General features: G+C 43.8%; 1 protein-coding gene across 2 annotated transcripts; it reads right to left on the bottom strand.

Moving 5' to 3' along the window:
* Positions 1 to 593: 593 nt before the first annotated feature.
* Positions 594 to 22,601, bottom strand: LOC128299294 (protein hairless). 2 transcript variants are annotated; one of them, XM_053035210.1, is made up of 4 exons: positions 21,555 to 22,601; positions 4,102 to 4,248; positions 977 to 3,955; positions 594 to 658 (listed from the first exon to the last, which is right to left on the bottom strand). In XM_053035210.1, the coding sequence occupies exons 1-4, from the start codon at positions 22,363 to 22,365 to the stop codon at positions 630 to 632; spliced, it is 3,966 nt and encodes a 1,321-aa protein (XP_052891170.1). In that variant the 5' UTR covers positions 22,366 to 22,601; the 3' UTR covers positions 594 to 629. The 2 variants fall into 2 exon arrangements, with proteins under 2 accessions (XP_052891170.1, XP_052891169.1); XM_053035209.1 differs by having other exon boundaries at positions 630 to 658; positions 947 to 3,955.
* Between the last annotated feature and the right edge of the window lie 3 nt (positions 22,602 to 22,604).

The raw sequence follows: 22,604 nt of genomic DNA, 5'->3' as shown, positions 1-22,604 counted from the left end.
TTGTCGCGTTTGTTTGTGTGTTAGTTTAACACTTGTACGATATCTATAACGTATCTATAGAATAGACACTACATGTGATCCAATGATATTGATTCTGTACGATTGACTGACTGTATCCTGCTGATGGATCGCACTGTCCGATTTCTACCTTTGAAATGTTACTTAGCAAAAATAGTATCTCTTTTCGTTCGTTTCTATGTATTGGTACAAAAAACAACTCCAACATCGCATTTCTGGTGCATACTCAATCCTTATGGTAGCAGAGCGTTGACAAGCCTTCGGCTTGTCCAAAATATTTGCAAATATAATTTAAGCTTTGTTCTTAAATACTATCGGCCCGCTTTTCGCATCCCACCTCCCATTCCTGAGGCAATTTCTCCAACATTTATGATACGAATATCTGTTGAAAAGGAATAGTTACAGTGACACCATTGATTTTTGGACCAAGCACATGATATGCCGCCGCCGTCGGGTTCTTTTTCCGATTTTGTCCCCTTCTGTTAGTTTTGCTTCTTAAGCATAACAGCGCACCGCATCTCTGTTTAGTTTATACGATCCACGTATAAAAAAGAATCAGATCAGTAGTAGGGCCAGTTGTTTGTTGTCGTTGTTTGCCTTTGGCTTTTCTTCTAATGTTTGGACAGATTCAGGGGGACGTCTGTAGGAAACAAAATAAAAACACAGTTAGTTTAGTAAGGTATCTTGCATGGAATGTTACATCAAATTGTATAAACAAATTATATCAACTATTCATTTCTTTTGCAACACTACTTGGCTAAAAAGCTTTGCAAATTATAAATTATTAAATTATTAGCAGCACAGCTATATATATATACACAACACAAGAAACAAAAAGAACTGAAAACACAAACAATGCTCAGCAGTCAGATGAGAATTGTTCAATACTCAAGCCAATTCTCAGTTGTTAGTAGTTTCTTGGTCTTACATGATGATCGCAGTCCTTGCAGGCACTCACCATTGCTGGGGTCATCTTTGGCGGTTGCCGACGTTATACCCGACGCTGCCACAGACGAACGAGAGGAAAGCTCAGGATGATGGTGATAGGCTAGAGCATCCGTTGGCCAATTGGGTCCGCTCGGCGAGGAAAAAGCACTTCCACCATTGATGATGTCTCCTCGTGAGGATGACGAAAGCGCAGTAACACTGTAGTTAAGTGCTGCTGCTGTCGTGCTAGGCGTGGCTAGAATGGAATGTTGTAGTCGTTGGGATTCCGATGGTTCTGTGATCGACGACGAAGCAGATGCTGTAGGCGGTGGTGGTGGTGGTGACGGTGGATTCCGTTCAATAATACGCCGATCGGCTAGTTGCATCGTTGGCGCAGCCGATGAAGGTGATGGTAGATGGTGGTGCGGCGACTGTACCAAATGGGGAGCATGTGGCGCTACCCCCGGGAGTCCTTGGTAGTGCATCCAAAACGGGGTGCGAAAGCCCATCGTGGCGGCCGTGTACATTTGCTGGTAGTATGAGAGTGAAGCCGCATGGAACGGTACGGCACTGACGGCGGCTGCGGCAGCAACGGCCACAGCCGTAGCATTCATCGATGGCGCGGATGAAGATGCAGATAACGGAGTTTGATACAGTGGATAGTAGGGACTCGCAACCGGATGATGCGCAGTCGGCGATGCAATCACCGTATTCGGTCTAATTATTCCCGCGGGCGATGACGGTGTTGTACCGTAGTGGTGGCTCAAGGATGGTCCATCGACCAAATCCGACCCTTCGGGTTGTGATTCTTTCTTAACGGAGGAGCTGGAAGCGTTCGAATTGGAACGCTCACGGGATGGTGATGAAGAGGAAGGTGAAAGACCACCGGAGAATGGTTGCCTCAGAGCGGCCGTTTTCTTCGGCACCGTTCGTATGGCCGTACCGGTCGTCAACGATGCCATGGCAGACGTTGGGGTAGTAGCGTTGTGACTTGTTGTAACACCACCACCATTTGGGGAAGCGCGGGGCGACGAGGAGGACGTACCGGTCGTACGATTATGTTGATGATGATGCGATCCCGCAGGCGGTGGTGGCGAATGATGTGCTCCTCTACCAAAATTCAAGGGTGACGCACGGGAATAATGTTGGGGAGATCCGTTACTAGCAGGAGGGGAATGACCTTGACTGCCATTTCCACTTAACTGGTACCCAGCCCTGTAGGAAATCGCGGATCGTGCTCCAGAAACAGACCCTGAATAGGGCGGCGTTGTCGCTGAGTCGTTCGTACTAGGGGAAGGCGAAAATCGAGAAGATGATGGCGCGGAAGAGTAACTGCTTGGGCTGCCTCCATACGGATGCTGGCGGTAGCGTGAAAAGCCACTGTTGGAAACCGATCCCGGTGTATGATGGAGCCCGTGGGGCGGTTGGTTAGCGGAATGATGAGAATGCTGCTGATGAGTATGATGATGCTCGGGACTAGGACTTAGATCTGGTGACCGGATCGTATTACCGTACGGATCTACACTACCACTTCCTCCAGAGGTAGCCTCTGGCGATGCTGCAGTACCATTTCCACCTACATAGCTGGGTGATCGCTTCTTGGTGCTGTAACCATAACGGTTCGATCCCAGTTGACCCTGATAATGAGCGTGGTGCGCGGCATCCATCATTATAGGTGATTTGGAACCAATGGTCAGTCCCTGATACTGTTGGTGTGGTGACAGTGGATGTTGCGAATGGTGATAAAGATGATGACTAGCTGTTGATGTGACCGATGCCACCGATACGTCCGTTTTGCGTTGCAGCGCATCAGACGCGGAAGAGTTCGCCGAGGAAGAGGATTCGCCACTGCTGGAACTTGTGCTGTGGCCCAGAAGTGAAGTTATGCTATAGCTGCTAAATGGTTTCGACACAGGCACCGGAGCCGCGGAAGCATTTTTCGATGCAGGTGACAAGCTACTTCCCGCACCGTTCAACGAATGTTTTCCAGGTACTCCAGTTGTACCATTTACGATAGATCCAGAGCCGTTGAGGTGACCGTTTGTTTTACTACTGGTGTTGCTGCTACTACCACTGCTGCTACTACCGTTCAACGAGCTTCCCGTACCATTTGTCGTCAGTGTCGTCAGGGGCGTTGCAGTTGTTGCCGTCACAATTACGGGCGTTCCTACGGCGGATCCTGACTTCGGGCGAGATCTTTTCGTACTACTCGTACCACCACTGCCAACGTCGTCGAGTGAAACCTTCTCCAATTCGCGAAGAATTCTTTTGCGCGGTGAAACATGCTGCGAAGCGGCAGAACTCGAGAATACAGAACTGCGGAAACTACTCCCACTATTGCTTCCGCGTTCCGCTATCGTTCCGAGACGGAATGGACCGACCGCAGAACCTACCCCAGCTGGGGAAGTCATAGCGTTGGTGACCTTTGTTTGCTGCTGCTCAATCAGAGTTTTGATGATAGCACTAAGCTCTTTCCCTCCTGAACGTTTCCAACGCGATGCACGAAAGTTTGTCACATTAGGCGTCAGATGATGACCATTACTTTGTTCATATTTATCCTCCATCTGACCCTTTGGAGTTGTTCTCTTCGGGGTTTGCACATCAGTTTCATCTTCTTTATTCTCTTGGCCAACCTCCGTTGTATCCATCGGTACAGTACCATTAGACATCTCGGAGTGACAGTCGGGAGAGACTTCACCATTTTCATCCGTTGACGGTTTGGTTTCCTTCTTCTTACATTCATTGTTGCCATTTTCCGCGTCTTCTGATTCTACCGCGGAGTTCAACTGAACCTTCGATGTGGCTTCCGGAGGAAGATTTGGCTCGTAAGGACGACGTCGTTTCCGGCGCCACCGTAAGCGAGTATCTTGGGATGGTCTTCCACGAGCTTTCAACGGCCGAAAATAGTAAAGTGACAGTTCCTTGGAAATGTTTGGGCGAGGATTCGACTGTTTCCAGCAATGGTCCCGCTGCCAGGGCGAGGACTGGATGGAGCTGTTATCATCGGAGACTGAAAGAAAGTAAAAGTAAATGAATATTATTAATTTCATTTAAACTCGTATGCAAGCGCTGGACAACGAATATAAAATGACATTTTCAATTGACCAGCCATTTCATTTTCCGAGCCATTTCATTCGTCCAGCCAAAATTACTTACAGCTGAGAGAAGTAGAACTTTCGTGCTTGTGAAAGTTGGCACTGGTGGAGGAAACAGTCGGTGGCCAGTATGTTTTACGCGGCACTGAAATCCAGCTAGTTTTTTCACCTTCTCGTGCACGGGCCAGTTCTAGAATAAATTTTCCATCTGAAAAAAGGAAAACAAAACTTTAATAAAGCATATACTTCAACAGTACTTCATGAGTGTAGCTTAAAGGTGTTCAGAAAATTTCCGACTTAACAGTGCGACATAAACGCAACGCTCCCGCAACATAATTAAGTGACAAGTATCGATAGTTTCACTTTGCCTGCAACATGCGTGATGTATGCTTTATACTAGCAATCTGCCATCTGCATGCATAACGCAGATCTAACTAGTAGATCCAGTGGTAGGGTAGGTGACCCGTTTTTGCGTCTTTCGCTACATATGCATATATTACCTAGGATCACACTATAATGAATTTCAACTATTTCAATCGCGTACGAATGAGCGTACCCGTTCCATATCACGCCTGATCTTAACCGTGCTCCATCACGCGATCATATGGCAGCGAACCGAAACAAGCTAACGAAACGGCACACGTGTGATTAAGGAATGTGTTTTCCCGCACCGTAGCAGAGGCCGTCCTCCCACCTTCATTTATAACACCGCAAGTATGAAGGAACACCGAAAAGCTGTGACTCTTGTTTCGCCGCTTTGTTGTGTATCACCTTTCTCCATTGTTTTTCCGCCATCAAGCGCAAACGGCGTAAACGGGGGTATTATTGTTTTTTTTCGTTTTCTTTTCGGTAGGTAGGAAAAGCGTCTTCGCGGGCTTTAGCGCCCATATGCAAACGATTTTCTACGATTTCTCTACGCTGCAAGAACGCTGAGAGAGTAACGCTGTATGACGCGTTTTTGTCCTGCCTAGCGAAACGGCCATCAAACAAACGGAACAATACCAAATTGTTGGCGCCCGACAGAAGAAACACATTTATTTCAATCGCACATCTAGCGCAAAACTAGAGCTTTACCCTCGAGAAAGCACAAACCGAATGAAACAATCCAGTACAATCCAGCATGGAAAAAATGAAACATTTCACCAACAACCACCATTACGGCGCATAAGGGGGTTCCTTTTTCTATGGAACAATGTACAGAATACAGTGCCAGCTGGTTGATTGTTTAGCTAATGGAGAGATATCATTACAGCGGCACAGTGTTATTCCGATGAGCGTACAAGATGGTAGAAAATCTGCTCAAACCAAAGGACCAGCACCATCCGCCTACGGTTCGCGGACATCGAATGCAATAAGGGCCCAACCTCCAATCTCGCTGTGTCTGTGACTTGTCGTTCGCGGAAGCGAGAATAAAAATTGAAGATCATGCTACCGTTATATAAAAATGACTTGTTAACTCAAACTGCGAACTATTGACAAACATTATTCTATTCTGCCTTATCTTTTTTTAACATCCCATGCCTGCATCCTTTTAAATATTATCTCAGTTACAGCAACCGAGCAAATTCTTTGCTGTTCAGTGCCAATGTCGAGACATTGGAGATACATCAAAGAACAAAGAACCTTTCATAAACATAATTTAGTTGTTTATTAACCAATGGTTATACAACATACAACATCAATGACCAATATTGTGGAATTTCACACACACACGGAGTACATAAAAGCACTGATGCAGCTGAAGAACTTATGGAGTTACCACAGCAAATTGTTCCTGCAGCAGAAGATAAAGCAAATCCTCAATCAATCAAAGACATTCGGAAAATGTTGATAACATGGGATTTTGCTTCCTCATAACGTTAGCAAACATCATCTTCGTGAAGGAGTGCAATAGATCTATGACAGAGAGTTGTGTAGAAGATAAATGATCTGTTGTGCTTAATCAATCTTTTGAGAAGAGTCATTCATATGACTCTTCGGGGAGGATTCGAATGTCAAATGATTCATGAATGGAAAGGGGAGTCATTTCGGACAAGCAAACCTGGGCTGATTCATGGATCTTGGAGGATTCAAGCATGTTTGAAGAAGAGATTCACATTAATTCATTCAATTTAAATCTGATTCAGGTTCACCCAAAACTGGATAAATCACTTTCGATCAAAATTAGAGCCACGTCAAAAATTTCAACAATGACCGCCACTAAAATAAATTAATTACAACCACAACAATGATGATCACATGAATTAGAAATAATAGTTCCGATATGGAATGTATTGCTTAATTTTTCATACAAATTGTACGGGCAAGAATCTCTCGCATATCACGTTTATCCAATAACGAGTTAGACATTGGAACGGTTTAAACTTTCTATCAGAGGATGGAGCTAAATAACCCACCATCAGTTTACGATCGATCTACAATGAGCAAAACAATGACGCAACCGAACGGAACATGAAGATGCCACCTCTTTTCTGATAACCTTCCAGAGCGCATTGTGGGAAAGACACTGTTAGCGATGATGCAGATCGGATTCATTTAAATCCATTCCAGTCGATTAAGGTACATGGTTGCCATCGCGGCCGCTAATGCGTTTTATTATGCCCAAAACGTAAAATTAGAGAAATCACGTGGAAGCCACCACACACACACACAAACACACGGTGTGAAACACACAGTTCGTGGGAGATATTCTTCCGGTAGGTTTAGTTGAACGCCTTCGCCCCGGGGTTTGTTCGCCAGAACCATGTTCCGTTCCGTTGATCAACCGTAGGAGTGGTGGTAGTAAAAAGGCACTTGTGCCCCCATCGTTCGAGACACCCGCGATCAAGATACGCGCTTGGTCTTCGCGTCCGTGTGCCGGGGATGAGATCAAATCATACAATAATCATCGCCATCGTCATCATCATCTGCCCACGCCTCAAAAAACATGGGATCCGAGTGTTCTGGGTCGAACAATTCGGAGCACCGTTTGATTGGGTTAATGCAGTCAACGAATTTCTCCCGGTTAATGGGAAACGTTACCGGATCACCATTACGCGCGGGGGAGGTTAACTGACGCTTGCGAAGGCTCATTCAGCCTTTCAGCTTTACGACGAATAATGTGATCATTTAACGAATTCCGCTTCGCTACTGTGACATGCTTTACCACAACACTAGTGCTTTCCAGGAGACCGGAAAAGACTGTGACAGATCAAACTCATGCACAATGGCAACACTTTTTATTTCATATTTTATTTAAAAAATGAGCAAACTTTTTTTTTATTTAAAAAAACTAAGCAATAAGTGTTGATGTACTAAAGTGACTATTATAAGTACGTGTTTTGCAAACAAAACCGATCTATTTGACCTATAGATGAATTCGTTTTGTTACTCTGTCTCGTAAGCATATTATAATTATTATTGTGAGGACGTTCCGTTGTCCTCGGTTGCAATTATGAAGTTTGGCCAGGCCTTTCTAACGAAACAAAAAACAGATATGGTAAATTAATTAGTAGAATAAAAGTTCATTGGGGTTTATTAAGCATTCAGTAATAAAACCCGAATGAAAGAACGTTGTGAAATTATATCTATTGTTTTTTTTTAACAAATCAATTCTTCAACACCTTCATGACACGTGACATTAGAAAATACAGAGGAGCGACGTTAGTGCGGCGGCATTTACAAGGATCGCAATGCATCACAGTGATAGTAATACTGTGATAGTAATGATTTGATCCCTTTTAATGTTTGCCAAACTGTGAAATGGCGCAATCCCCCCGCAATACGTAAAAACCACACTGGCAGGATAGGATATTCCCATGGAGTTTGATTGTTCGTTCGTTCGTACGCCGTAAAAGTACGCAACAGGATAAAGCTTAACTGCACTGCACAACGCCACAGCTGAAACGAGCATCTGCTTGTCCAGACCGTCATCATCATTATCATCGAAACCTCATCTGAACGCCGAACCGAACCGAGCATCTCGCGGCATCAGCCAACTGCAACGGAATGGTGACGGTGGTGCGCTGTTATGCCGGGCGGTACAGTAGCCAAAGGCGTGAAAGAGATACTGGAGAAGAAAGCACGCGGTTGCGCTGATGCGACGGAACAAGATAAAACATTCACCCAGAGCGCATTCGCTAAAAGCCGCACGGCCTACACACGAACAGATCAGTTTTTCCCTCCCTCCCCCACCCAGTTCCGTCCTTCCTCACGCAGGAGCAGGTCTAAGGTGCCAAGATGGCTTTCGAGCGTGCGTCTACTGCTGCTGTTGCTGCTGAGTTGAGCATATTGGGACGATTCCGCTTTCTTTCTCCTCTCCTCGTTCTCGCACGCTCGTACACTCGCTCTCTCTCTCTGTCCATCTTCCGTTTTTGTCTTTCCAACGCAAACACCGCATCGAACCGTGGCTCGTGCCTAAGCGCCTTTAGTTGCGCGCACGTGCCCTTTTGCGGTTGCCAGAAGAGCAGCAGCGTCGCGTTTCGCGCAGCGCGAGCGGAGAAGGGCGATCGAGCGACGCTATTATACATTCACAAACTGGCACGGGTGCGACTTTACTACAAACCCCCTGAGTACACACATACGCACACCAGCGTGCGACGCCGTTACCATAGCAGCCTTTACCCTTCCGCAGCTCTAGCGTCCTTTGCTTCTAGCGCAGCACTCGCTTCCTGCTGTTGTGAATGGAATCTTCAGAGCGGTGCAGTAGCATTAGATTTAATCCAGCTGTTCACCAAAAAGCAGCAACCGAGTGATATGCACAATGTTTGCGTTTTCTTTATTTTTCATCATTCGGGCAAGTTGATGTGATGTCGTTTTAAATAAAAATTGCTTACTTCGTCATGAGCTGAGACACACCCTTCAGCCGTACATATGCCATATATTCTGCAAATTTAAAAACGTTTTATTTCTGTCATTTTTAGTCAGAGTCTGTCAGAGTCATTTTTATAAATCCCGAGCAAAGAGTCATCCAACTAATGACACTAAATAAATCCTCAAAGGTTTATGAAAATTCAAAGATTAATTTCAAATTCCTTGCTTTCGAATCGAATACTAGCGAATACTAGAATAGATGGGCTATTTTGACTGTATAAAAATTCTTAATTCAGAAACTTGCAGCATAAAACAAGCATAATATCTATAATCTATAAGAATCTGTAAGGAAACTTCAACAAGCTTCGAGAATCATGAGCCTTTGTGAATTCGTCATTTAATTTACTATCTTCGGAATAGAAATTAAGAGTACTTCACATAGTTCAGGTTTTGTTTTACTAACGGAAGAACAGCCAGGGTGTATATCATTAAAGTTTGAAGATTAAAGTTCAGAGAAACATATTCAAATTGATCAGATTGAAATTCACCCAACGCGGCAGTGTTTTGTAAACATTTAGACATAAATTTCCTATCATTTCATCACACTATAATCATGAAAGGCTGGAGCTGGAACTCATCTCATTCGCACTGTCTCAAGGCCTGCAATTACAGCAAAAGGGCCAAATTTCTGTTCACCTCCAACAATTATTCAAAGCAGTCTCTCCGGTGTAAACCACTGTTTGTGATTAGCTAACTGCTAGCCACCAAAAATTGCAACTATATGACAGGAAAGACTACATGCCTTGCAGGTTATGTTCTACACTGCACACAAATGTTCATAGACACGAAAGATCACACTTGTTCCAACCATGAGTGTTTCAGACAGAAGCAGAAGAGTGACAAATAGACCTAACAGACCAAGCCTTATACGGAGGGGAGCTGGGTAGTGGATCCCGACAGTGAAATGATGAACAAGACAATAAAGCAAGCACGCGTCCCTTGTAAAAAGGGAGGTAGGCGGGTAATGAAAACATCAACAATAAGTTTACTTTCCCCTATCCTCCTCCAGCACACATCCACAAGCGGGTCATGGCACATGGCCACCAAAACCCTTCATACAATTTCATCTCTTTCGCCCACCAGAGAAAATCTGTTCCGCTTTCTCTCTATTACGGGCTTAAGTAGTACCGCACAAATGGTACTTGCATGCGTGTTCTCCTCCCCAGACACGCACCACGAAGAGCTGCACATAGTGCGCCCTTACCGGTCTAGTGCCTCTAACGTGCTTCCACCCTTTCTTCTTTGGCACTGCATCCATTTGGGGGCAACCCCTTTGAAAGCGGCATAACTCGCCTGAGCGCGCAACACACACGCACACATTTAAATAAACAGACACACACACACACACGCACACATTTCTTTCTCATTTTATGTGTCCCGGGGTCTTCCACCCGGTCTTCGTCTCGTTCGGCAAACCAAGGAAACCTCCACAAAGCCCAAACACCATACGCGCGCGCGTGTCACAATCATAACGACACACACCCACACGCCGCTTCCTCGCCATCTTGCCCCCATACTTTCCCAACCCACTGTAATCCATTCCCTTCCATCCCTAAAAATGCTTCCATCTCATTCTTTCAACGCACTACTACGATTTGTTTCCCCTTTTTCTCCTTCACTCCACATAAACAGTAAACATGTTCGACCACGACCTGCCCTTTCAGCCGTTACCGTTGATAAAGTGTGATGATTTTGTTCAGAATCCCGACCAAAGTTACGCCGAAGTATGGAATACGGCGAGTAATTAGACCATTCATAGGCACAACGCAAACGATAGCATAAACCGCTTGGATGTTCGTGGATTTGTCCATCAAAATGATGGAAATGTCGATGGATTTAAAAGGAAAACTCATTCGAAATTGGTACGAACTGCAGAAATGCCGAAAAATTATCTCAAACTAAAAGTCTGCTTAGCATACGCAACTCAATTCTACTGCTGCACAATACCAACCTTTTACGAATGCTTGTTTGGTCCTTTTCCTGCTCTAGCTTGCCCGCAGTCGGTGCATGCTCTTCCGTCTCGCTTTCGCCCCAATTTCCCAACATATTTTCCACCAGCTACGCCTGTTCCGCACCCTCCTCCGTTTAATTACTTCCTTCGTATGCATTTCGCACGTACACACACGCATGCATTTTCTAAAATATCCATCAAACATCAGTGCGCGCCTACCATAGACAAGGCGTAGTAGGGTGTGTTCTCTTCCTCACCGGACGGGGCGAAAAACAAAACAAAAAATAGCAGAACCAAAACCCTCTCCTCTGCGCCACACCCGTTCCATCTTTCCTTTTCACCCTTATTTTCACATACCCCCACCAACATAAGAGAAGCCCTTTTTCAGAACGTTTTCCCCGGCATTTCCGGTACCGGGTCGTCTGTTTCTGGCCGTACATTGCATGTGTCCTTTTCACGCACCCCTTCGTTCGTACGCGCACGATCTCTTGCCTTCTCTTGCACTAGTATGTGTGCACATTGCCTCGATCTAGTACGGTCTTGTTCAGCGAGGGGATATTTTCAATGTATCCTTCTCGTCTGCACTCTTTTTTCCTTCGCGGTACGATATGCTCCGCCAACGATTGCGCTATCTCTTTCATGCTTTCCGCTGTGGCACACGACAAAAACAAGGGATACGCGACAGATGGCGAGAACTTTTTTTTCTTAGTTTTTACTTCTTCCACCCTGTCAAAATCTAGTTTGTTTTTTTTTTGCGTGTCGCTTGTATTCTTGTGCTCATAACCAATGCCAAACCCATCGTTGTGGCAATTCTTTCTCATATCCAGGTGTTTTTGCCCTAAAGAACCATGGCACAGGTTTAAAACTTACCCTTGCGAAAATAGCATTGATGAAGATTGCATTTAAAAATGATAATTCAACTAATTTGACATTACAGCACTCTAACTCAAGCAAAACTATCTGCGTTTCAAATAAACTACAACTGCGTGGAGTGCCGATTATCCGGGTGTCTGATTATCCGGGTGGTGTCTGAGCGTGCAGTTCGTAAATGACAGTTCCAAAGGAAATTTGACATATTCCCTGCAGTATCGTTGAAGGAAAAAATGAAAGGCCCACAGCTCGAAGTCTAAAAGTCTATAGTTTCTTTTACAACTATGAAACACCCAGGAAAAATCAATTATTAGTATTATTATAATTGATTATTAATCAATTACGCTAAAATTATCAACAAAAAGGAGATAGGGCTATCTGATTATCTGACAACCGTCGACTCCGGATAAGCACGGTTAGTCGGCCCTTCAATGTACTTTTATTACGCGGTTTAACAGTGTAGAAAACAAACGTTTCCATTTTCAACGCAATGCTCGGTTTGAATAACACAACAGTCCATGACTTGAACACTAGTTTAGCCGCTCAACATAGTGTACAATAACACAACTGTCACATTGGCTTGAACAAACCTCTCACTCCGCGCGGTTTGTTTTGGTTGGCTATAATTTTGTTGTGCCCATCATTGTATTATTGAATTTTTAAATATATGAATATAATTTAACTACAATTACTAATATTCAGTTGCGACATCTTTGTCCGCTCATTTTAACATGAATTCCGGAGGAAGGGAGATAGGGGAATACGTGGCAAGTGAGTCACGGAATTAGAAAATTCCACACACCTATTAAAAATCACACAGTTTCTGTTTTCTATCGATCATGAATTCAATTTCAATCAATTAAAAAAAACAAAAAATAGATTCTTCGACGTCCTTAAAACAACTAACGATAGAATCATTCAATTTCTATCTCAAAAAGAGTATTGCATGTCTTAAGAATCCAGCAATGTTCAGAATAATATCCAGCAGCATAACCATGTCCAAGATACTGAGAAGATGATGATGACTAAAGATTAACAGTTTAGCTGAGATGCAAAAAAAATAATATGCCAGGTATAATAAACATACCCGTTAAAACGTATTTATTGTCTACACACATCCAAAGCTTTGTCAGACCAACCAAAACTAGTGGCCATCTTCTGATATGCTTCAAATGATGCTAAAAAAATACAACGGAGTCCAATTTTCTTACGAATAACTCACATGTTCCAGGCTCACAAACACAACACTCGACGAGAAGCATAAAAAGGGGAGCAAGCGAGCAAACAAAAAAATAAAGGTAACACAACACGCAATCATCGCAAGACGAAAGGGTCGGACAATTTTCTCCAAGTTGGCGCGCGCACACGCCACCGAACAGAAATGTGTTCTACGAACCGTAACATTTTGCGCTCGTGCCCCAATCATGGATGATTTTTGTTGTGTCTTCTGTTTCTACTGCTGCTGCTGTTGATGTTGATGGTGCTGTTGATTGTGTTGCTGGTTACTACCTCGTGCCCATCCCAACCCTTTCCTTTTTCTGCCCCATACCTGTTGTTCCTTTGACTAACACTGCCTCTCCTTTTAACCAAGATTTGCTTGCAGCGCAAGTTCAGAAGGGGCAGCTATATTTTAACTTTGCTCCAAGCCAATTTTCAAGGAGCCCAACCAAAGCTTACTGCAGCTAACTTTTTTTTCTCCATCCCGTTCAGCGCCCATTCCGCATTGGAGCGTTTTCCAGGCAACAACCATGACGGCCTGTTGTTGTGGGTTACACCTTGCTGCCTTGTGCTCCACAACCCTTCATCTCCAGCCATCTCATGGCATACTTCGTTTCATAGCACTTCTTTCGCTTCGCTTTTATTACTTTAGCACACCTGTTGGACCCAAGGTGCCTCAAAGCGATGGTCGAACACACTGGCAAGGTTTGTCGTAACCCCGCTATTCCTATTGGAACTTTAATGTAGCTAATTTTCAAAGCAACACCATTTATCACGGGTCTTCTCAAAGAATAACTTCAGAAGCGCTATTAGAGACTTTCCAGTAAATTAATACAAATACAAGAGAGGAGAATAATTGTATGTTGGAAGGTTAAAAAAATAAATATATAAAAAAGTTATTTCATTGGAAAACAAATAGGAGCAATTGTGTGCAACATGAACTATTGTTTACTTAACGTAACAAAACATATCATATTCTTAAAATGTCAAAGAATAGGCAGTGTGGATGATAAACACCAAAATGTAATCAATTGTTTAATGTCACCCACCATACAAAACCGCTTGGCTGATAGATTGGCAGATTTTTATTACGTTAGCTTGCAGTTGCAGTTATTTTTCCGCTGGTTAGTAAAATAAACCCCAAACCATGACAGCAGCCGACGACAGTTTATCATGCAGCTCTCTTTTCAACAATTCTGTTGTTTTCCTCAGAATGGTAGTTTCCTACGATGAAGGGGCTGAAAAATGGAGTGTTTTGTTTTGTTTTTTTTCCATCATCGGTCATAGGCTGATCGCAGGAGATGGAAAGTAACCCGGGCTCTGATCCCAAGCCCCAACAACGCACATCGTCAGATGCTGCGCTGCTAGCGGCATCACAACCCAAGATGTCATTGATTCGAACACTACACACCACACTTGGAGCCTACGAACCAGCAGGCGCGAGAAGCAGAAGAAAAACACATATGGAGTAAATGGAATAAACGAGAGAAACTTCAACAGCCCACGGGAAGGAAAGGGAGAAAAGTAGTAGCCAAGCGATCATCGTCGACCTCGGTCCTTCTACTTTCACCCCTTTCCCCCCCCCCCCCCCTTCTCTTTTCTCTAAGCCCACCGAGCCCCTTGCCTACCTTTCACACTCGCGATCTTTAGCTTTGGCACGAGCCACGACGGCCCACTCTTGTATTTGCTCGCGGGAGCACTGGATCCGGGTGTGCGAGTCTCCTCTGTGTCATGCAGCGCGTGCCACACATTTGCTTTCTCATTCGCTCTGAGGCTTTTACTACTCTTATTCATCATTTCAAATCCACGGAGGTAAAAAAGAAACCACAAGCAAAGTGGACGGGCAAATAAATTAAGAAAAAAACACACACACACACGTCTTCAAGACGCCGCTCAACTCCACTGTTGTGCCTTAAGGAATGAGCAGCAGCTCGATCACTGCGCCAACATAAATGTGCGAGAAAGAGCCAACGAACGAATGAAAGGTGCGGAGAAGTGTTGGGATAATAAAGCGTGGCGTTGGGGGTGGGTGTACAGTGGAATGTAGCACGAGCCCAATTTCATTCCTCCTCGCTCCCCTTGCTGCTAATTCCTATTTTCGTCTACCCCCTCTTCATGCACATTTCTAATCTTTCCCTCATGTCCCTTCTCTTCCGCCATTTCAAACTATCTTCATCTTAATCTTGCGCCTGTCATCAGTTGAATATCCATCTCAAACTCTTTCCCTCTGCTGCTCGTTGCTCTCTCGTTTTCTCTCTCTCTCTCTCTCTCTGTTTTATCGAAACATTTCTTCCCCAAAAGCATAACCTCCCGCGAACCCAGCAACCAACGTTTTTTTTTCTACCCCTGTTAAGCAAAGCCTACTTTAGACGGCTGCCCATATTTCTTTTCTTTCGAGTACGCTAACCTTTCCCTTCCCTTTCCTCTCATCTTCTTTTCTCTTCCAGAAACCACCTTTTTCTTTTTTTCTTGCGTTTTATCTTTTGCGATCCTCGTAAAAGAAGGCTCCAAAGTATCGCGCGTTTATCTCGTCCTCTCTCCATGAAGGTAATGTGGTAAGGGGATTACACCATCAACGGGTGGAGGGATACCGGATTGGCGCAGGAATGGGAGTAGTTATGCTCAACTAAAGTACTACCAGCGGGTTATTGTGTGGTGCACCCAGTTTTTTGTTTTGTCGAACCACTTGCTTCCCTAGGTTCGCTTATTGCAGTGCTGTTGTCGTCGTCGTCGTTGTGTACCTTCACTATCTGTGCCTTTCTTCCATTCAATAACGCCCGAAGCGCATGCGTTTGCAGCTAATGCTCGCGGGGTTTTTCCTTCATTTTTCACCGTTTTCTTTTCATACTTTTTTCACCACCCAAATGCCTTCGGAACGTAAGTATACTTGGCGGGAGCATAGAGACGCAAAAGGTGCAACAAACAAAACCAAAGCAGATTGTGGACATTAATGATTGGATGCGCACGCGTGCGCGATTCGCGCTCGTGGCTACGTTTTAAGCTACCAGCTTTCTTCACTTTGCTTTCTTCCCGTTGGACTTTGGCTGAGCAAAGCTTCTCTTTACACAATCAATCGATCAAAGTGACCACATGGATGCCTTTTTGCAATATAAACTGCTACCGACAACCCTATCCTACACATCCTACACTGAAAGCTGCTTTTATGTCAAACAGTGTAATTATTTGGAAAGATCATACGGAGTTCATCTTTTCATCTCCTGACATATATTAAAATGATTTTATTCGAAACAATCATCTAACTTAGGTTAAACTAGAAAGAAAAATGCTTAGTTTTTATTTTTATTAGGAAAAACTATAACTAAAGTTAATAGCATCTATCTGTCAAAATAGTGCAACTTCTACTTATCCCTCAAAGTTTTAAAATAAAATTTATGTGAACTTGTCATGGAAAGTACAAGTTACATGTTGTACTATGTGTAACCTGTAAGTTATCATAAATTCATCAATTTTAACAAAACCAGGAAATATTCAAATAATTGCATGAATGGTCGATATCAGCATCAGCAAATATACCAAAAGAAACACAAATAACCAATTGATGGTTATACTGTGACGGCGTAAACATTTATAAAAAAAATCGTAACTATCACACCTGTGTACTTAAGTGATATAAAACCGAATATTGTATGTAAACAACTTTATTTCACACACTTCAATTGCGCTTTTCGCTTCCTTACCTACAATTCATCGACTTCACTGAAACGTTCACTATAAAATGGCACCATAAAATTAGCTGCACCAAACACGGAGTGAGAGGCGCCCCAATTGGCGATAATTATGTTGTTAAATTAAATTATCATAATGGCGCTGCTAAACATTCCTCGATGCCGATTGTCAAAACAATGATTGCAAAAGTGACACGTCTCGACGATTAGACGCACTTTCGCGCCGATGCCTCACGACGACGACGTTTAACAGCATAATTAGCCATGGAGCCGATCGGACCGTTTCTGTTTTTCCTACCACTGTGCATCAAAAGGCTTTCCTTTCCGAAGCCATGCACCTCTACTTTCACCTTTTGACACTCGTGAGTCAGATAGATGAAAAGTATCCGCTGTCGAAAGGCTACTAGACATGCAACTAGACAAACATTATTTTGGCACATTATTTACAGCCATCTTCTTATATACAGCCCCCTCTTTAGACATAGGCAAACGCACATCGATAGAATTATAGAACTGCTTCAATATAGAACAGCCGACTTCAATATTTAATTCCGAAATCCCATAACTGTGCTCTCGAACACGGCTGGACACAAACACGTCGAAAAAACGTTCGAATCAAACAATGACAACACCATGCCCTACCGGAAAACTTCAATTCTATTGTTTTCCGCACATCACACATTAGACTACAGATATTGTGTGCTTTATGTTCTATTTTTCGGTAACCGGCCGGTTGCCCATACACTCTTGCCTTAAGAAGTTTTCCATGGTATTGCCCTTTTCCTAACTCCCAAACACGCCGCACTTACGGAATATCAGCAAACCTCGAGAATTAAAAGCACCCCTTTCAGGGGGTTGGAGCATTTCGTGCTAGTGTGGAGCAAAACAAAAAATCAAACCCAGTATCTTCGGGCAGGCAGGCACGGGGCTGGCGCATAAAAAATAGGTAAAAGAGGGAAAAATTCGTATGCTTGACCGCGGCAGCACGTTTTAATTCTCTCACGCATACTAATATTCTCCCATGGTATATTGTTCTTGCTCGTGAGGCAGGAAGCCTCTTGCGTCTAACTTATGTGCCCATTGTTTGACGCGCCCTCGTTGCTCCTCCGATGTAGCTCTTCACATCACTTCCGTTACGCTTCGCAACTTCCAACAAACGGTTCCAACCGGGAACAAGGGCAGAAGGGAACTACATGACGATGGCCACCAGCCATAAACGGATACGGCCCGGGGGTAAATGGTTTTGGGATTGCGTATACGGCAAGAAGACCATGTGAATATCCAAGCCAGTGTATTAGTGAAAATACAAAAAAAATGCACTAATTTGTTAAAAATGTTAAGCGAGAGCTTTAAACTGTTGTGAAAATGAAAATGGTGAAAATGTGTCCATACCATACTGTTGTGCTTAATGATGCTCGTGAGAAGAATAATTCATATGAATCTTTAATGAGGAGTATTTCCAATCAAGAATCGATCGAGATCGAGATTCATTAATACCCAGAGCAATGATAGATCACGCCCTTCAGAGGCCTTAAGTAGAATAATGGAAGTTGGACCCACTCAAAATTCATTGAAAACGTTTGCAGTGGAAAATATTACATTAAAATAAACGCCAGCTAAAAGGTTCGATAATATACCGTGCATTAGGTTTCTCGTCAAAACCGATACATTATTCTGTCTCACCATTCCTTTCCTATCCATTTGTTTTATATATTTCTTATCTTTTGCTGCTTCTTATTTAATGTTATAAACCGTCACCATATACTAGTCACTAACCAGATTCGTATGTAGCTGCTGCTGATTTGATCCCATTTCATCGCTTTTTTCCCCCGCCACAAATTAAGCTCAACTGCTCGCCGAGAGACAAACGATGGCGGAGCAAATTAATTCCGGAGCGGTGTAAATTACGAGCCAGGCAAACAAAATAAGTGCACATTGTCCGGTCCACCTACGCAGACTCACTAAGTGATCCAAATGGCTAAGGCGGCGCGATCCGGAGTTGAGACGTCGAAAACCGTCTGCGATGAAAAAGAAGCTGCGTAGTAAAGCGGATTGTAACGTTGAGGGAAATTCCCCCGCTAAACATGAATTCGGTGACGAACGTACTTTCTATGTAAAGGAAAGCAATTTTCACACAATTATAGCGAAAGAAATTAATATTTACCGTATATGCAGTGCCTGACATATTTCTAGAATAAATGAATAGATCTGTTCTTCACACTTATCAATGCACAACACTTAATGCAAACTATTCCATTCAACACGAGCGCTTCATCCCGGTGTCGATAGAATATTTGAGCAAGTCGTCGGCATCTCATGCCCATTGTTGCTTGAATCTAACGATAGTCGTGTTGGCACAAACCTGCGAAGATAGTGCTGTCAATGCAATGTACGCCAATTTAAACGCGCACCATGAACTCACCCAACTTGTGCGTTTCGTGTTTACTTTACGACGACATCCGATTGGACTTTCGGACTGCCCCCTGACGTAAAATGGTGGAACTTGAGGGAATGAAATATGCAACAAAAAATGCAGATAATAATCCGATTTCGAAAACCGAAACAAAGGTCACATCTCCCCCATTGCAAAAACCAAAAAACCACACAAGAGCATAAGAAATGGTTGAATCCTTGCACCTTCCTGCCCATTGAAGCTCAAACGCTTCGTTGATAACGGTACTGGCGTGCTAAGGGGGTGGTGGGTTGTGTTTGTGCAACAGTGGCACGAAATCGTACCAAACGTCGTCAGCCAGGGTGCTTATCACCTTCGAACCAGCCTCCAGCGAAAGCGAGTAGATCGCGGTCCTGAGGGTTGAACGATCCGTGTGTGGTACGTATAGCTACGTTCACCTTATCAAGAGGAGGCCGGAGGTGTGGTCCTCCGTAATCGTGACGCACAAGCGTCTAATGGCAATTGGCTATAGAGATAGTGTCAAATTAAAACCAAACACAGAGTATGGAAAGTCCACTGATAGCAAGCAACAAATGTGAAACCTTTGGCAAATGTTCTACTGTCAGCACATGAAACTTGCACATGACTACGAGCGAATTAACAAAAAACAAACAATGAAAAATCACTTTAATTCACGAACCTTTCAGTGCAATCATGAATGTATTATTTCACGATGAACTCCACAATTAAACATAGTATGTACATTCTGCACCTTAAACACATAATAATCGAGTACAATATCTCTAATACGACTTGTTACACCTGTTAAGCGTTGTTGCAATAAGGTAGATCAGTCCAAATTTGACCCTAGATAAGTAGTGACTAATTTCGATTGCCCCAGAAATCCCCACACAGAAGGAATTATCAAGGCTTTAAGTGACGTGCCACTTTTGCCTGCCGCTCCACAAATATCCGAACACATCAAATGAAACCACCGTTTGAGCCCCGAAGGTATCCACCTGCGTACCAAACCTAGAAGGAAGGTGGAAACGGGAGCAGAGCTCATTGGGAAACGAAGGGCGAAAGCGCTAGTGATCCATCGTGATAACACGGGCGGGTTGCAGTGCGCGAATAAAAGAAATCTATTTATAGACGGCCGAAGAACTCACAAATCAACTGCGATAAGCGGAGACTATAGTGAAGAAGGCTCGATGCGATAACTGTGGCTCGATCGCCAATCAATGAGTTTACAGTTTTTTGCCCCATCTTCCCTAAGTGACGCCTTTCAGAGGACGTCGCGCAATCTGATCGATCACACCTGTTATCAACCTCCGTACTTTGGCATTATACTGCCTGTCGTATAATGATTTTGTTGAATTTGCAAAAGATTAACACGTCTTTCTCTGAATGGACCAAGGTCTCGTACATATAACAACATTCCATTAGAAGCAATTTCCATTCACAATTGCGTAACACTTTTAACATTATTCTCAAGAATCGTACGAACAATTCGGACCCGTTAACCCTATTCAACGCTGCAACATTGGATTCCAACTCTGTAAAATCCCAACTCCACTGTGCAAAATGTCGTTTAGGTTCTGTCACTGACACACTGGATGTGTATGCTGCATGTTGTACCCATCCTGCTAAGCATTTTTATCCAAGTAGGCAGATAGTCAACCCTTGATACGGATAAAAAGGTATTTTGGCATGTTCTTTAATTTTGTATAAAAGTAAGACCAATTTTTAGCATTTTTAAACTTCTTTACCGTTGTAAAACTGATAGGTTTCAATTCAGCTTCATTCAACATCAACAGATGAACAGATATTGTCCAACTCTACTGTGCAATTGGTTAAATTAATTGTACATAAATAGAGACTGATGTTTAAAAACTATCAACTCCATAATGTTCCTCGATCGAGAGATGTTTCTATAGTTGTATATTCAAAACTGTAGTGAATGGCTAACCGTCGCGGCCTTGTCAAAAATTACTTAATTAAACACTAGTCTCAGTCGATGCAGTCAAAATTTTGTCGCAGTCAACGACGAATTGAGAAAGTATCGAGTCCAAAAATCAAGCACCGTGTTTGATAGTGAAGTGGAGATCACTTCTTTTATTAGCGTGTTCGGATAGGAGATCCTTGCAGCTTGATTTGTCAAAACCTTCTGTCTTGATTACAAAAATTTGCCTTACTTATATACTATTTTTTCCTACTCGAGCGAGCTCAAATCGACTGCCCGCGAGTGATCCGTTTACATTTTCTTTTGTTCTAACGCAAATAACGTGGACGCTACAATAGCAAGGTCGAACGCTGACGCTACACTAAGACGTGTAAAGTAAGATGAGATACGTAAACTTCTTCTAACCCGATTAGATCTTATTAGACCGCGAAATAGACGACGGTCACCAAACTACTAAACAGATTTCTAGTAAAGATCTTACTAATGATTTATATAAAGAGATGAGACAAATTCATGAAATTAAAATTGTTTTATAAAATTCAACGGATTAAATCATGTCAATGGGCTAATGTCTTAGACCTACCTTTAAAAAACTGCAATCTGCCACCAGATGCCGTGCCCGACCCGATGTTGGCCGATGTACCGGTGGGAAACCCGCTCGTACCATTTAACATGGTCCGTCCTGTTCCGGTAAATTTAGTGGATGGCTTTGCCGTAGCATTGCCACCGTTCACCACGCTGTTCCGTTCATTCGAAGCTGCTGCTGCCGCAATTGACTTCAGGGCTCGTTCCTTCGGATGCACTACGCTGGAAAAGTTGGACGCGGGTGCTAGTGTTTCAGTCGATGGTTCCAACTTCACCTGCGGTTTCGTCGGTCCATCTGATGACGCTGGGGAGAGGGAAGCCGCATTGGAAGAACTTGCCGTCGAAAGAGGTGAACTGTCGGGTGATGTGCTCCGTTTTACTGTGGGAGGAGGCGACCGAACTTCACCATCTTTGCCAAGCCGCGCTGCTGTATCGTCTTCGCCTACAGGTGCTTTCGACGACGACGAACTAGGTTCAGAAGCTGGTTTTAAACTGTCGTGCCTTTCTGTTGCGGCACCCGGTGATGCGATTGATGGGCGTGCCGATGTAGGTGACGTGGATGGTTTTGTACCGTCCTTCGCCACTGTCGCAGTTGGTCGATGGGGAGTCTTCTCATCAGGGCAGCTGAAGTTGGCCACCTGCTCCGACATGTCGGCATTGCATTTTGTCAATATTTGGCTGAGAATTTCTTTGTGCTGCTGCTGTTCAAGTTCAATCGATTCGCGACTACCCGAATGGTGGACGGTCACGTAGCTGCTGGCGGTGGGTTGTATGTCCTGTGATGCCGGCGCTGGGTTGATAACGTACATGGCGTCAATCGCGGCACAAAAACGCGCACGCGGTTTGATCGACCGGAAGGACACGATTGCTCGTTCACTTTGCGGTCCCTTCTACAGTGCTGTATCGGTACGTGGCTGATTGTACATACGGCGAATACACCGCAAGTTCGATGGTATGCGGAATGATTTGTTGCTAGTATCGTTGAATTTCGTCTTCATTTCTGCCCAACTAAACTAGTCTCCGATTTCTCTCTCTCTCTCTCTCTCTC

This window comes from Anopheles moucheti, chromosome 2, assembly GCF_943734755.1.
Source record: "Anopheles moucheti chromosome 2, idAnoMoucSN_F20_07, whole genome shotgun sequence".
In the NCBI taxonomy this organism is placed as follows: Eukaryota; Metazoa; Arthropoda; class Insecta; order Diptera; family Culicidae; genus Anopheles; species Anopheles moucheti.
The sequence above is the reverse complement of the archived record's forward strand: the minus strand, read 5'-3'. Positions and strand labels throughout refer to the sequence as shown.

Coding starts and splice junctions, on each gene's coding strand:
- LOC128299294 (XM_053035209.1), bottom strand. CDS start 22,365: ATGTACGTTATCAACCCAGCGCCGGCATCACAGGACATACAACCCACC. Junction 3,956..4,101: donor AAGTTCTACTTCTCTCAGCT/GTAAGTAATTTT, acceptor ACTTTCTTTCAG/TCTCCGATGATAACAGCTCC. Junction 659..946: donor GCAAGGACTGCGATCATCAT/GTAAGACCAAGA, acceptor TGTTTCCTACAG/ACGTCCCCCTGAATCTGTCC.